Raw genomic sequence first — 16,007 nt, forward strand, 5'->3', positions numbered from 1 at the left:
GAACGCAGCGCGGCTTCATGCTGCGTATACCTCTGTTTATTTTCAGAGCGGTGACGCGGACGCAGCACTCCGCCTATATGGGGCTCGTCAGACGGTGGCGGGGACCGGGATTGGTGAGCTGTTGTTGCTGTAGCAGCTTGTGTCGGCCGCTGTGTGGAGGGAGGAGGAACAGTGGGGTATAAAAACCCGCTCCAGCGCTCCGAGAGCTTCACTCTGGTGGAGGAAAGTGAGCACGGAGGATTGGTAGACGTGGCACCAAGTGACCCCCCCGCAACTGCCCCCCCTGTATTTACCAACAACAGGCGTCTATTTTCTCCACAACACTGTACCTGTCCCGGCACACGGACTCGCTCTGAAGGAGAACTCCCCTCCACCTCGACTAATAAATGCCAAGAGGAAAAACGAAAGAGCCAACCGATAAGGATCGCCGCTCGGACGAAGTGGAGAAAAACGGTCGGACGAACACGTAGGGACGAAAACAAAGCACGGATCGCCGCCGTTACCGTTCTCAATGCATACCCTTTGTGCCCGGGGAACGATGAAGCCGGAGATCACCGCCGCCGTCGGATTTCTGTCGAGATTTCTGCGGGTAAAAGGTCACGTAAACGACCGACAGGTCCAAACATTCAACCAAAGCTTACATGATATTTTGTCAGGTAAGAAAACCACACAATCCTCTTATTTGCGCCCACAAGACACCACACACAAACACCTCACCGTGTACACTACATTCTCACACGTTTGGTGTAGGTGTCGTTGTAGCGTCAAATGCTTAAATGCGGCTTTTAGTTGGGTTTAGATTGATTCAGAAGAAGCCTTTCTTTGTTCTCGCAAGTATCACTGTCAGCGCTACCAACGCGCACCGCCGTTTGCGCACATCGAAGAGGGGAAATGGAAAAACCGGAGTAAACACAGCGGGCGATCTTAATCGAACAATTCGTCGACGATTAAACTGCTACAATCGGATATTTTATTCCCACAAAGATAGAAAATGAGGCGGTTGGATGTGTTACTTTGTTCGGAAGAAGAAAAGGAGGAGGAGGGGGGGGGGGGGGGCGAAGAGCCTCAAACAAGGAAGTGCGCCTCGGTCGATAAAGCTCTCAGAGAACTGAGCAAAACAGCCCCCAGTGAGGCAATTACGTAATGCGTTGGAGGAAACGGGTTGATAATGAAAACAAGTCCAAGTCCAATGCCAAACCAATCTGCAGCACCGGGGCTTACAAACCTATTTATTTTAATTTTATAAACAATACTCTTATTATTTGAAAACATCACATGTTGCGACGTGTGTGTTTCAATAGTGAGGGAATGACCTTGTTGATTTGATTTGTTTTCCTTTTTTTTCTGGCATTTACATTTTGACCATGTTTTTATGGTGATATTATGTTTTACCACGTCTCCTGTTCATTTTAACACATACAAAATTTGCAGTGAAATCAAATCACGTTTTCTCGATTTATTCTGCAGAAAATTCAGCCTTAATTCCCTCATAGGCTTACCTATTTATTTATATATATTATTTTTTTTAGAGAACAATGCTGCTCGCGGATTGTGTCTCATTTTCTGCTGTGAACACATTCCAGCCATGGAGCTCTAAAGCTTCTATACATCTGCCTCACTCCCATCTACTAAGCAGATGACCTACATTTACATAAGGAGCTCACTTATATAAAAAAACAACATGTTGTACTTTGCAGATGCAGTAGGCTAGTATGATCATTGTTGGAGGTAAATAACAACATATCCACAGTTAGAATATAACTGGTTCCAAAAAAAGAATGACACAATACCATTTAGTATGAACTGCAATTCATTGTAGGTGGCCTTCCAATTGCCTGTGTAAAATGGGCATACGTGTTTTTTGGGAGAGTTGTTTGAAGCAAATCTTGAGATAAGATTCCCCCCAAAAAAATATCACTAGCGCATTTCGACAACTGTTTGTAAACAAGACAAAAGTTTGAGTTGTATGGACTCCTCCGTGAGGTCTGCATGTGGGGGAGGGGATGTTTTTCCTAGTGGGCGCCTATAGGGGGACATTAAAGGCACAGGCAGCGTAATCAGAGGGGAAATCCACTGAAAATAAATTGAGCCCGCTGTATATTTAGTGCGCATAAACATGAATTATATCAGAGTAATGTGAATTATAGGGTTCATCTGTCGTGTGCAAGACTTGGATGCGATGATGTGGTATTTTGAAACTGCCGTTGTTAGCTGATTATAGTCCCAATTAAAATAAAAATGTCCAACGCGGTCTCATTTTGTGCGCGAGGCAGAAACAAAAGCATGTGGTAGTATTCTGTGAGGGCTCGTTGCTACTAAACTAGGCCAGCCAGAGCTCTTTTGTGCCCGGACACGCCACAATCACTCACTATTGTGTCTGCCTGCTGAAAAGCTAGGGGTGCCTAGCTCCCCTTGTTTGTGCTGAGCGAAGGGAAGTTGAAAAATTAGGCCCAGTGACCAGATTTGAAATCCCGATAGTTGGCGAGAGTGCTTCGATTAGTCTATTTTTTTTTTTATTTTTTATCAGCAGCAGTGGAATTTAATGCTCGTCCAGAAAATGGGTTTGATGAAAACACCCAACAAGCTTGCAGAGCGAGCCAAAAGAGAATCTCCTCATGTTGCGTTTCTGGTGGTCGAGGTCAGCCACGAAGAACTAACAACCCCTCTGTTGTTAAACGGAGTCAAGCGCACACACGTCTGCTTTCTTTTGCGTTACCTGTCCCCCCCCCCCCCCCCCCCCCCCCCCTCCCCTTCCTCCCGTGTGCCCTCCTTTTTTAAAAGAATAAGCCCTGCTGAGCTTATCTTTCTCCAGCTGCTCCAGGGTTTGAGGGTAGCGACCTTTTGTGGCTCAGGCCGAGGCCACAAAAAGAAAGATCATTCAGCCCCTTGTGCTCTTTCACGAGTGCCAGTCCCTCCATTAGCTCAGCAGTAGACAGCCTTCTGTGATAAGACACAGAGGGATAGGGAAGGGGGTTGTTTTTATCCGGTGGCTGCATACAGGTGGCCTTCGGGCCTGTTTTTCTTTGGCCACAATGAAGTTAGAATCGATGGCAATTCAATGTGGCTGCATCTTGTCAGAGTAAGGGGGGGGAGGGGGGGGCAGATTTAAAACTATCCTAGGAAGAAAGTTAGAAAGTCCTTTTTTTATATGCCAAAAGTGGATTTCTTTCAAGGAACGAGTGAGCCATATTTGACTTCCTCATACACCCAAAAGCTGTCTGTGACTGTCACCAGTGTAATTTTCCCCTCATCGTCTTAACCACTAAAATCCCATGAGCATATACCGTAAGCAGCGTCACTAGTTTCACTGCACTTTGAAAAAGAAACTTTTACACAGACGGGGGGGGGGCGGAAAGAAAAACAAGGTCCTCTCCCTTTAAGAGGCGGGGTCTGGTGTCCCAGATGGCCGACACTTACTTTTGGTGTTTTTGTTCAGCCAGTCATGGGAGAGTCCGTCACACTGACGACAGCCAGGGGGGGGATTGTGCAATTCAATGGCCCTCTTTTTGTCACGTAGGCCCAGGGTGCCACTGACCGCCTGTTTATGGCTGCTTATCAGGACTCTAACAGGTGGTGCTTTTCTGTCCTTTCTCTACTGAACACAACTGTGCCCTGTACTTTAGTGTAGATAAGTACTTTTGTTTTATGGGCCATAGGCTAGACACTCGCAAGACATCCACACGGGCAGACTGCAACATGAGGGATTACAGTAATTATAATTTTCCTCAATATCTCTAAAATAGGTAGCGCGTTACAGTTCATGCTTTTTGAAAGATATTTCATTTTCACGAGTCTGATCCCAACTTGTTTTACAACCAAAATGAGCCCAATTCTTATTGGACACGACCCAAATGTACACACTCGAACAGTCAGTAATGTTTTCAATGGGATTGAATTTAATTAATTACATTATTTATTGGTTTATTTGGTAGGGAAAGTGCACATTAATAAATATTACTATAAATGCACCAGAGTTGGCCGAAATGCTATTTTTAAAGACCTAACCTTCATCGTCCTTTCATAAACCCTGTGTGTTTTAGTTCTTTTTATGATGTTCCCATCTTAAACAGTTTTTACAGCCATGGTATTTTTATTAGATCACGTCTGACTTATCGAACACACAGTACAGTCTGTGTACTTTCTGATTCAACCTTTGGACGGCCTCGGTTCACATCCATGTAGTCGGTGTATAATAACACATTCTTCTCCTTTTTTATTGGCGTACATGACTCAATTTTACCCGCTTTACATGTTATTACAAGCAGCCCGATGGTAGTCACTCCAAAGTTTAACTTTCTCTCTGTCCACTTTTCTCTCCCCCTTTTTGTCTCTGCAGAGCAATATAAGCACCACTGGTTCCCAGACAGGCCCTGCAAGGGTTCAGGTTACAGATGCATCCGCATCAACCACAAGATGGACCCACTGGTGGGGCAGGCAGGCCAGCGCATCGGCCTGACCATCCAGCAACTCTACCAGCTGCTGCCCAGTGAGCTCACGCTCTGGGTGGACCCCTTCGAGGTGTCCTACCGCATCGGCGAGGACGGCTCCATCTGCGTCCTGTACGAGTCGCAGCCCTGCCCCGTAGGAATGCCGGTGATGTCCTCCGTCAGCTCCCCCTCAGGAAACGGTATGTCGGGGAACCCCATGGTGGACAGTCACATCAGCTGCAAGGAGGAAATGATGGTGCTGGGCAGAGCCAGTCCCTCCAAAGCCTACAATATGATGACTGTGTCCAGTTAAAGAGGCCCACCATCACCCACCCCGGCCTACTTTTGTTCTGGGTCCCGTCGTGGCTGGTCAGATCGTACGATCAGATCAGGGTGAGCCTTTTTGAAGCTAAGAATATGAAATGAAATAGTGAAAGAAGAAAGAAGAAGAAGAAAAAAAAAAAAACAGGATGTGGCCTATCGTCCAGGTGATGGAAACCTTTTAGGTTTTATATTTTTTACCCTCTCCCCCCATTATCATCTGTTCTGTTGAGTCATTGGATCAGCTGGGCACTTATTTTAGGAGAAGCTTTGTGGAAATGGAACTGTTTGGGCAGCTAAACAACCAACCAACCAACCAGGAACCCCCACGGAGACGGGCTCCACCCCCCCCCCCCCCCCCCCCCCCCCCCTCCCCTCGACTGTAAACAACATGGTGATCGGCTCCATCTCCCAAGGGGCTATCATTGACTTTGCACTTTCTTACTTGTGGTTACTATGGGTACATGTTTAACACACCACAGCAAAACACCAGAACCTAAATTGCAAGGACCTACCCCCTTGAATTTCAAAATCCTGAAGTTTTTCAATTTGCCGTTTTCACTAGTTTTGTTTGTTGGGTGGGGAGGAAGTTGAGGTTTAGACTGAAGCCTTTCACAATCCAAGCTCAAGGTAAAGAAACACCCAATGAGAGCATCTCTATTTTCTATAAGACCCCCTTTTTGGACCACAGGGAATTAGTTTTCTTTATCTTGTAGCTGGAAAAAGGCTTTCAGTCTTAACTTTGCCTCCCCCCCCTCCCCTAACATCAACACAGAGCCTCAGAAAACCGTCATCTCAGCGTTCTCTCGGCCTCTTTGTAAGTGGAATGTGTTGTGACACCTGCTACCTGTGGATACCAGTGTGTCCCGTTGCACTGTCGCCCTCCCATCACCCATGTATGTGTAGCTTTCCAGGGGAGGGCAGGGGATCCGTCTCCTGTCCACCCCCCCGCCCCCCAAGTTAATGAATGTTGTTGAAAATCACAATCAAGTTCCTGTGTTGTTGATGTTGCCCCCTTTCCTCCAACCACTTTGTCATCTCCCGCATCGCCAAAATTCAAAGTGTAGCAAAAGGGGGGGCCTATTTTACCCAAATTTTGGTCTCGTGGCCCTGAATTGACGTTGAATGCACTTTGACGTGAGATTGTGTGGGATGTGTACTTTGTAGAGAAAATCGCCTGCATTCCATCCATTCGAATGTCATCTTTTCACGCCGTTTTTATTGCCCTCCCTATTTCTAGCCGTTTGTTCATACTGTAGCTCCCACGTTGGGATAGACTAATGTCTATTAAGTCGGGAGTGGGCAACTCTGGATTTCAAAACTTTTTGTTTTTTATGACACTGTATTTGTGAACACTTCAGAGCGCTTGATTTGGAGAGTATTTTAGGTGGTATGTTAGAAACATTCTCTCATCCGTTCATATGGCACTGTCCGCTCTGGCAGGATTCAGAGCTAAGCTGTCCCCCCCCCCCCCCCCCCCCACCCCACCCCCCCCACCCCCAGACACACAGATGGTGATGAAAAGTTAGTCTGAACGGGTCTGGTCTAAGTAATGACTTTGGCCAAAGGGAGGTCTGGAGCGCCAACTGAAATGAATTTGAACTTAAATTAAAAACACCAGGCCTCGTCAGCCTTCTATAATCGTTAGCATTAACATTTATTCCCATGGTCTTGTAAAAAAGGAGATCCTTATATGTGCATCGGAGGTTCATTGCCTTACGAAGATCTCATTGTCATGAATTATGAGCCATTCGTGATTTTTAAACTAATATCAGGCGTATGTGAGCCAGCCTGGTTCATGCGCTGCCCGGACCCTCACTGAAGGTGTCCATATTCCAGCCTGGCAGCGTCAAATCCACCCCCCCACCCCCCCCCCCCAACCCCACCCCTCCCTACACTCCTCCTGGTGTGTGGGGGTCAGAGTGCCTCACGTGCCACATATCACCCCTCAGCTCAGACCTCCTGTTCAGGCAAAAGCAAGCCAGCATGCTGCTAGCTGACCCCCTGTGGATGCAGGTAGACTTAATGTGACACATATCATCATCCATCACTGTGGGGAGCAGGGTAAGGAAGGCGGGGATGGGGAGCTGGTGTGAAAGAGGGGTGGGTGGGGGGTGCCAGGGCCGGACTCTTTTTGTCCAGGGCAGCTAAAATCCCTCCAGCCCCCCCCCACCTTTCTTGACTTATTCAACATCCCCCACCAAGCCCTGGACGCTCCCCCGAGCAGTGATGGATCGAAAACAAAAACCAGCACATGCGCTTGGCGTGCTCACGCTGCACTTGGGGGGGGGGCTAGCGAGAGATGAGGAAACATGGATCAAGGATGAAGAATGAGGGTACTAGGCCGTTGTTTTCTGTTTTCATCTCACTGGATTGCGCTGCACTCGATTACTGCGTTTGAGTAGCAACTTTGTTTACATGCATATGAAAGGTTGTGATGGCTGTCTGATGTACCCCCCCCCCCCCCCCCCCCCCCCACACCTCACTCCTGGTTGTGGGGCTGAGCGGTTAACAGTGAGCTGGAACAGAGGCTGGGGGGGGGCGGCTTCAGGTGCCGCCCGGGCCTTCGCCACTGGCCGAATCTGTCACAGCAGGCTGGTTCACTGCTCATCACCAGACCTATGGGTGTTTAAGCTCCCCTAAGCCTGAGGGGATCATGGGTAATAGAGCTATAGCCTTTGACGCACTGCAACCTAGCACCCCCTCCTCCCATCCCCTCCCCCCCCTGCTCTCTGTTGATACTCCCTTCAGCAATCTGTGAAAAGCAGCGATTCCATGTTGGCCAGATGGAGAGGAGCTCGCTGGGATCGGATCCCAGGGCTTTGGTTTCCGTGGTGGACACCAGTTTTAAAATCACACTGCTCCATTAAAGCTTTTATGTCATGTGACAAGATGTTTTGAGATTGATCTATGTTTCGGACGTGAGATGATCGTCCCAACTCACTTTTCTCTAGATGTATTTTATGGTCACACTGGTAGATTTTTCTCATCTTTCCACTCCGCCAGCCCCATTTTCTCCTCTTCGTCCTCTTCGAGGATTTTTAGTCTGGTGATCTAACCCACTTTTAACAGACCTTGGTTTTTTCTTTTTTTTTTTTTAGAGCTACAAAAATTCAAAAAAATGTCACCAAAATCCCCTTTCGACACCTTCTCAACTGTACTACCACCACCGGAAATGGTTTAAGTCCTCAGTAATATTGATTATTTAAATGGCATCCATTGAGCTTGTGCGCACATAGGTTACATTGTCGTGAGAGTGCTTTGAGTAGTCAGAGGTAAAATAGCACATAAAATGCACTAAATATGTCAAGTTGAAGTTGTGTGACATTTTTTTGAGACGCAAGGAGTCTCTCCTGGAATGTATTGCCAAACTCAGGCCTCGGACATTCAATAAATACCCGTGTGGAGAAGTTGTGCATGTTAAGACATGAAACAGGAAGGGAACAGCAGTTTCGTTGTCATCGTCAAAATTGTCATTGATTAGTTGAATTATTGCCACTTTCACATTTGAGGTGTTTTACATATTGTAGAATGTATTGTAACTGTACGGCATATGGTAGAGTACATGACATTACACATGGGAAGTGCCAATAATTGCTATCCTTAGGTGTTTTTAGATTTATTCCTTTTTGTATTTCATCTTTTAACATGGATAACGCTTTTCGTAAGTGAAGCCATTTGTGATGGGAGTGTTGGCAAGGACCAAAGTTGTTTTGGTAAAAAAAAAAAAAATATTAGTTTCCATGATCTGTAAGTGTAGACGTATCCTTTGTTTTTTTTTTGTTTTTTTCTTCTTTATTTTCCTTTCAGTTTGTTCCTTTTTTTTTCTATTTACGTACAAAACCAGAAAATAGACAAAAAAATCTGAGCTTACCCAAGAAGAAAAGCTGTCTATCTTGTGATTTCATGTCAGTACATCTTTATCGTGTTCAGTTTCTTTTCCTTGGGTATGTTGTGATGAACTGCTGTAAATTTGTACAGTTCATGTAAATTGATTGTGCGGAAGTTGTACAGATTTCTATATTTTGGAAGAAAAGTTTTTTTTCTCTGTAATAAAAGATTTCCTATCTTGGCATCATACCCCCTGTGAGCTGTGTCGTTATTTACTCGGTAAAATGAAATGATGACTTTACAATTTTAAATCAAAGGCACACGTTAATCTTTAAATTCAATGTTTGAGACGTGTATTTTGCATATCATTGTTTACCTGAAGGAGGATCTAAGACTATACGTTATACAGCAAGAGCTACACAAGCCTAAACCCTCGTAGTGTGGCCCCACTGGGGCCCAGAGAGGAGATCAAGTCAGCAGCTCTCAGTCCTCACGGACATTTGCCCCTCTCTTGGGACAGCAAACTGCACTTTGTGTATAAAGAGATTTTAGGTCACTTTCTATACGCACATTATCCTTCTACGCAGCTGACACGGCTCGGTTGCTAAATTTGATTATTTCTTTTTTAAAGGAATGAGGCTAAAATGAAGCCGTAATTTGTGATAGAGCAAACTAATAAAACTCTGCCTCACTGATGGGCTGGATGACTGTCGGTAATGTTGATGCAGCTCCATATTTTCGGAGTAGCTGGTACATTTCGTAAGCCCTTTGCTGCTTCCCCTTAAAAGGACTTTGGCCTGCCCTGATCAGCAAAGCCAATCACTTCACGTCCAAATGCACATGATGTTTTTTCGGACTGTTGGAATAAAGCTCAGCGCTCCGTTCTGTTTCCAAATGGAACTGCCAGTGCTTCCACCTCTTAAGTGATGTGGTTGCGACAGATGGTACCGTTAGCACTTTTTATTCCCTGAGATTTTGAGAGAATCCTTGCTAACTCTGCCATTGCACCGATATGCACAATAACGCTGCACCCCTGAACCTGCTGACTCTGCAAAACCCAGAGTTTGGATTAAGACTGCAATCTTTTGCAGCACTCTCAATCCCCCAGGTTGCTTAGCAGCAGACGGAAAAAATAAAAACATTTGGCTCATTTTGACAGCCAGACAAAGGATGGAACGAGAAGAGCTGGTTTAGCAGGAGCCGAGGGCGTCGGGGCGGGGGGGCGGAGGGACTGGGGTTGTGTTTAAATTGGGCTTTGACTCTCCAAACACTGGCAAGCACAGGGCCTCAACAGCTGGGGAGTGTGGGTATTGTAGTTTTAAGTTATTGAAATCCCTCAGCATGAAACACAACGAGAGAGACCAGTCCTATTTGGCCTTTTTTTTGGTGCATATTCTCTGTGCTGCTTACTGCTAAACTTCCCCGTTCAGTCTCCGTGGAAGCAGGTCGAAGACTCCCAGGGTGTGCCTGACTGTAGGGACCAGCGTGGTTTCTCTGCAGAAAAACATCACCTCATGGGGGAAGTGAATACAGAACCATCCAACGATGACACAAAGCACAAGTGATCCAGATTTAACAGGATATTTGCAATCCTCCCCGGACACGGTTTTGCAATGAGTTATTTGAGCAAGATGTTTTGACCAGTTATTCATCTCAGAAATGAAAAGTTGATTGGATGAACTCGACATTATACATATGTGATAGCTTTTACTAGACTTACATTACCTTAAGGCGGGCAAAGTCATGAACTTCACAACATTTATGTAAATCACAAGATTTAAGACATCAGCATAAATCTCTTTTTACTATACTAATGAAATCGCTACTAATTTTATTCAAATTCTATTGCTGCATATGTCATCAAATTGCATTGGAGTTTCAGCTTGGCACTGATGAAACAGCAGTGTAATATCTTCTGCCCTCCCCTCCCACTCATAGCCACAGAAATCACCCTGTAGAGATGGTTTGATTAGGTAGAAAGTTCTGGAAGGTGTGGCTGATTACCACAGAGAGATAAGGAGAATATAGTGGAAGGATTATAGTCCGATGCTATGATACAGTAATGGCATGGAATGACAAAGTCAGGCCACTTTAGTCTGCGAAAAAATGTTGACCTTTACATTTACTTAATTTCCACTTCACATCATTTAATATTCACATTTTTTGACAAAGCACGAACATGTCAGCTTACTCCGTACTATGCAAAAGTTCTGCCCGCTGAGTCTGAACAGTGTGCACAAGCAATATGCTACTGTCTGAGAACAAAGGCATGGTGAGTGACAGTGTGAGCTTGGCGTGTCTGCTAACAGGGGGGAGGCAGACATCTGGGACCCGCTTTATTGCCAACAAGATGACAGGGTAGCCCTCCTGCAGAGTGCGTATGTGTGTGTTTATGCGCCTCTGCTTAAAATACAAAAGCTATGCTCCAGCTGCATTAGTCACAAAGCCTGTTTTGTGAATGTGCCTCACCTCTCAAAGTCAGGTGTAGGGATGAAGAGAGTTGCCAGGCATTCACCTTCACAAAGAAAACCCGTTTGATTTGGCAATTTTATTATAATGTAGGAACAAAAATCGACAACTGAAATCTTTTCCTGCAAGTATCTGGTACAAACTGGTCCATGCTGTACGGTACGCCAGTGTGTTTTTCCACTGGATTTCCTCTTTATTAGTGTCCTCGAGAGTGTGTGTGTGTGTGTGTGTGTGTGTGTCATTCAAAGACTCTTTGAAACAGATATCTGCCCTAACTGTGTGGGTCTCCAGAGTATTAGAGGCAGTACCCGCTATCTCTCTCCCTCCCCTCAGGGCACGATTCATCCTCAGCCCTGACATCTGCTTTAGCACACGCCCTTCCTGCCAGCATCCATACGGGCACAATGGACGAAATAGAAGACAGTGGGGACAAAGACGTCCAGCTCGGGCCAGCCACGTGACTAAAGCTGGGTGGATGGCTGAAGGAGGGGTATGTTTTTGTTTAGTGCAAACTGATATAGCATGGATACCATTTTGAAACAGATGCTGAGGGGTACGCCATAGTTTGAAGCACAGGGCCACTAACCAAGCTTCAGTATTTCAAGAGTTGGAAATGAGAATGTGTTGATTTATTTGACTCCTACAAACACCAAATGTTACCTATTTCAAACTCTATAATAATCTTTTGTTTAAAAATGTATACACTGTGTGAAAATACAGTGTCCATGTATTCTCCCTTACTTATGGCCAGTTGCTTTATAACACTTTAGCTTTGCACAACATACTTCTACTTTATTATTTGTAAATGATAGTTTCTGTATATATTTTGTAAAGAAGCTAGTTATGATGTATATTTAGACTGATAGTTCATAGTATAGCCCATAGTTGACACCGTTACACCCGCATTTAAAACTTCTACTTTCAACTTTCGAGACTTTTGATATGCAAATTGGCACTGTCCACTAATAGCAACTGTTTTAATTGGGAACGGCGAGGCGGAGAGTCAACAATGGAGGAAATTATCATAGCTTATTAGCTGTGTTGTACCTTTCCACTACTTTACCGCTCTGCTGGAGGAAATATTTTAAGGAATGAAATTTGCAATCTTGAGGAATAAACAAGAGGTAACAAGCTTGGACACCAGTTGTGAGTGACTACCACTCGCATGTTAGCTCGCCAGCAACAGTGGGCCACCGTCAACTAGCTACGATTGTAGTCCCATTGTCACTAACACTCTAGCACACGGCCCTTTGCTCAGGAAGTGATGCAATTGAAGTTTCTGGTTTGGTTGGAAAAATAATTGGCCGATGACTGACATGACAAATAAACAAGACTCACTGGTATAAACACACACTATTAACAAAAAAACAAGTTCAAAGAATAACTGGAATATTTAACCGTAAAGGTGAATAAGCTGTTACTTGTGTTGCCTCTCTGAATTGTGACTTAATACAGGCAACATTTGGTATTTAAAGTGTGTTTTGCAGCAGCAGCAGCAGCTTCTGTGTGGTGCTGTCACTGCTGTATGCCTTTATAAGCTAACCAGTCAGGCCTCACACTGTCTTGTGTGTGGAGGTGAAATATCTTTTTACGGCAACTAAAAGAAAGTAGTAAAGTAAGAGCATGTGATTTGATTTGTATCTCTTCAGAGTCTATCTTCAGCAACTTCCTCATGCCCTCTCCCTTACTTCACACTAAAATAGATCCTCTCATCAGTTACCCTCTTTATCTCCCTCTCAGGTTATGTCTTCTGTTTTTCCCCAGATTCTTCTCATATCACTTCTTCGCCCCCTGCCGTCCATCCCCTCCTCCATACCCTCTACATCACCTCGTCCTCCGTCTATCTTTATCCCTCCCTTTCCAAGCTGCTGGTGTCACCTAGCAGCTCACACTCCCACAGCAGAGGAATTCATTCCAGAGTCTGGCAAAAGGCCTTATTCGGGTAAGGTGAGGGGTCTCAGTGGGAATCATGTGGTGGAGTGCAACTCTGTATATTGCACCCTTGTGTCTGCATGGCGTATGTGTTAGTGTGTCTATGAGAAAAAAAGAAAAGAAAGTAGTCTTAAAGTCCCAAAGTATAAGGTCTGTTCATTTTCTGCAGTTTCAAGTGACTGATTCTTGGAGCCCTTCCCAGGCTTGGATGGGCTTTTGGTGGAATCACTAGTTTAAAAGCTGAGCATCTGCTTCATTAAAGAGATGGTTCTTTGATACAAACTGAGAGATTAAAATCTCTTAAAGTCAGATGGCTCCCAATGAACACTTCAGTATGAAACAAGCTACAAATGCTCAGTACAAACTGAATAAAGCGTTCAGCAATTTAAGTCAGATTGCTCTCAGATTCTGGGTCAAGTTTGGAGTAAATTCAGTGCGCACAGCAAGCGGTTTTGTGCCAAATTGCAACAACAAGACATTTTTATTTCTCTACAGCTCTGATTCTCACATCCCATCGGCTTCTTTCTTCTTTGCGATGAAGGTTCAAGGGAACCGTAGTATTTAAAGACGTCGCCCATACGCAACATGATTTCTCAATAATGAAGCTGAAATAATGGAAACTCACATCCAACATTTTTGGGGGGGGGGGAAGCAGAACAAGCTGTGAACACAACACAGTCATCTTTTAAAGTTGCCGCGGCTAACACGTTTGCAAAAAGTTGCCTTTTTAAACATCCAACACAGAGCATTAGCATTCATAGTCATGTTTTTGACCACAAGGCAAATGAGTCCAGTATTCACTCTCCTTTGTTGGTCTCCACGGAAATGTCTGTCTCATTAGCAGGTCAATAATGATGAAATGAGGCTACAGAGATGTCACTACAACCGACCCCTCTCACATTACACTTAGTCATTTAATCCATGGTTGATAAAAACAATATTTAATTGTGCAGTTTTAAATCATCCAAGCGACTCCCATGTTTAAATGAACACTGATAATACTATTGAAATAAAGAGCAATTTACACTGGCATCTGGAACCAGCAGCCTCTCCCACTTAGCATTTGAAACCGTGTTCATGTTTTTCATGTCTGTCCCCGCATTATGTTTCTAACCAGGAGCAGTGATATCAACAAGCTCTGCGTCCTAATGATAAGCTAACCACCGCTGATATCTTCATGCGTTTGTGTTCTCCCACACATGATTATCTGAAAGTCGGCGGTCAGACATGGAGGCAACATATTCCTGTGGCCGGCCTCTCCCAACCAGCAGGCAACACTCTCAACCACGCAGAGGGGGAGAAAGAGAGAGAAAACCAGCCACCTAAATATAGCCCGAGCATTGGGGCTCAGCGAGAGGCCCTCTGCATGAGGTCTGGCCACACACACACTGAGGGGCAAGTAAACATGCACGCACACACATGCATGAACAGATTAAGTTAGTTTAAACCCTGCGTACAAAAAGGACAGAGGAACTTTTGACTTCAAACTGCTCTTGCATCCATTTTTAAAGACTGTAGGTCTGATGTGGAACACCAGAATTCATGTCAATCGCTTGGAAATCATTTCTCAGCTCAGCAGCAGAAAAAAAAAAATGTTTCCCCTAAAAAGCACGTGTTCATTTAAAGCCCCTGCTGCTTGTAAACATGAAGCAGCCTGCTAACCTCCAACCACATGATCAGCCTGCTGTGCCCTGCTCATTTCACTGTACGGTCGGTGGAGATGTTGGTTTCGTTTCTGGCGGTTTGGTCTAGTTTTTCGGAGAAACTGACAGGAAAAAGACAAGCGAACACAGCGCCTCAGCTGTTTCCTGTTTATGTCGATGGTAAGATTCGCTCACAAGAGGCAACGCAGAGAGATGGAGAGATACAATGAGGAGATAAATGAGAATCCAAAAGGATGAGAACAGGTATTAGAGGGAATTAGAGATTAGACGCAGGAATAAATTGGGTGATCGAGAAACCAAGGGGAAATGTGGAGCACAAAAGGGATACAAATATGTCGTGAATCAAAGAAAGAGTGTGTGAAAGAGAAAAATATTATTCAAAAGAAAAAGAGAGTTTGATTGAGGGGAAATGCACTGGGTGTGCAAGAAAGAGAACAGCTGACAGGAAGATCTGTGGCTCTTCTTCTCCGCCACCGTGAACACAGCTGTGTGACAACACACACACACTTTGTTCAAAACACCCACAGTCAAGCGTAACAGTCAGCAGCATCCACGCGTTCGCACAAACACGCAGGCGTAAAATGTACAGATCGCACTGTTCCCCAGTGAAAAAGGGAACAAGACTTTAACTACGCACACATCTACATAATCATACACGCACATTTGGGTAACCACGCACATTGGACCTTGCAGCTCATGAAGAGACCTACAGTCAAAACACTCTTAACTTGCACAGGAACATACTGCTCTACTGATTATACACAGAAAACATCCCATCAATTATTAAAGACTGATTATACTGAATAATGATGAGCTATCTCTTTACGCGCATGAGGCTGAAAATAGACACAGCTTCCAGAAGTGATGACTGTAACAGGACTTATTTGTTTACTCCAAACATCACAGAGTTTAACATGGTGCATGCACACTGAGTTGGTTTGTGTCTCCGGGTGTTACTCCGACGACTCCTGCGGCAGTGAGATATGGATGATAAAGCAGCGGCAACACACGTGCAAAAAAACAGCCGTGACCCACATAAAACCGGCCGCTTAATGAGTAACTGTAGCAGACTAATTTCCCTACGGGACTAATATGTTACTCATTACACAGATAACACTTCACCATGAAAGATACACATGGAGTAGGACAAATAATTACGCTTGTGCATGGTAGCCCTTATTCTACGAGCACAGGTGGAGCCCTGCTCTATAGACTTAATCACTGTTTACAGTGTGCAGAGCACTGACGTTTGCATGCACTTTTTCCTCCTTTTGCCTTGGGTGATTTATCAAGTTTGATCCTGTCTCCACCAAATGGCTACTGATGCTTCCAGAACTCCTGTCTCCCTTTTTAAGCTAGCCTC

The 16,007-nt window shown here is 44.8% G+C and overlaps 1 protein-coding gene across 1 annotated transcript; it reads left to right on the plus strand.

The window, feature by feature from the left end:
• The first annotated feature begins 227 nt into the window (after window positions 1–227).
• Window positions 228–8,828, plus strand: btg1 (B-cell translocation gene 1, anti-proliferative). The gene is made up of 2 exons (XM_079184016.1): window positions 228–656; window positions 4,337–8,828. Exons 1-2 carry the CDS (start codon window positions 512–514, stop codon window positions 4,738–4,740), a joined length of 549 nt encoding a protein of 182 aa, XP_079040142.1. The 5' UTR covers window positions 228–511; the 3' UTR covers window positions 4,741–8,828.
• The last annotated feature ends 7,179 nt before the right edge of the window (window positions 8,829–16,007 follow it).

This window comes from Pholis gunnellus (assembly GCF_910591455.1).
Source record: "Pholis gunnellus genome assembly, chromosome: 22".
Taxonomy (NCBI): Eukaryota; Metazoa; Chordata; class Actinopteri; order Perciformes; family Pholidae; genus Pholis; species Pholis gunnellus.

Coding starts and splice junctions, on each gene's coding strand:
- btg1 (XM_079184016.1), top strand. CDS start 512: ATGCATACCCTTTGTGCCCGGGGAACGATGAAGCCGGAGATCACCGCC. Junction 657..4,336: donor CTTACATGATATTTTGTCAG/GTAAGAAAACCA, acceptor TTGTCTCTGCAG/AGCAATATAAGCACCACTGG.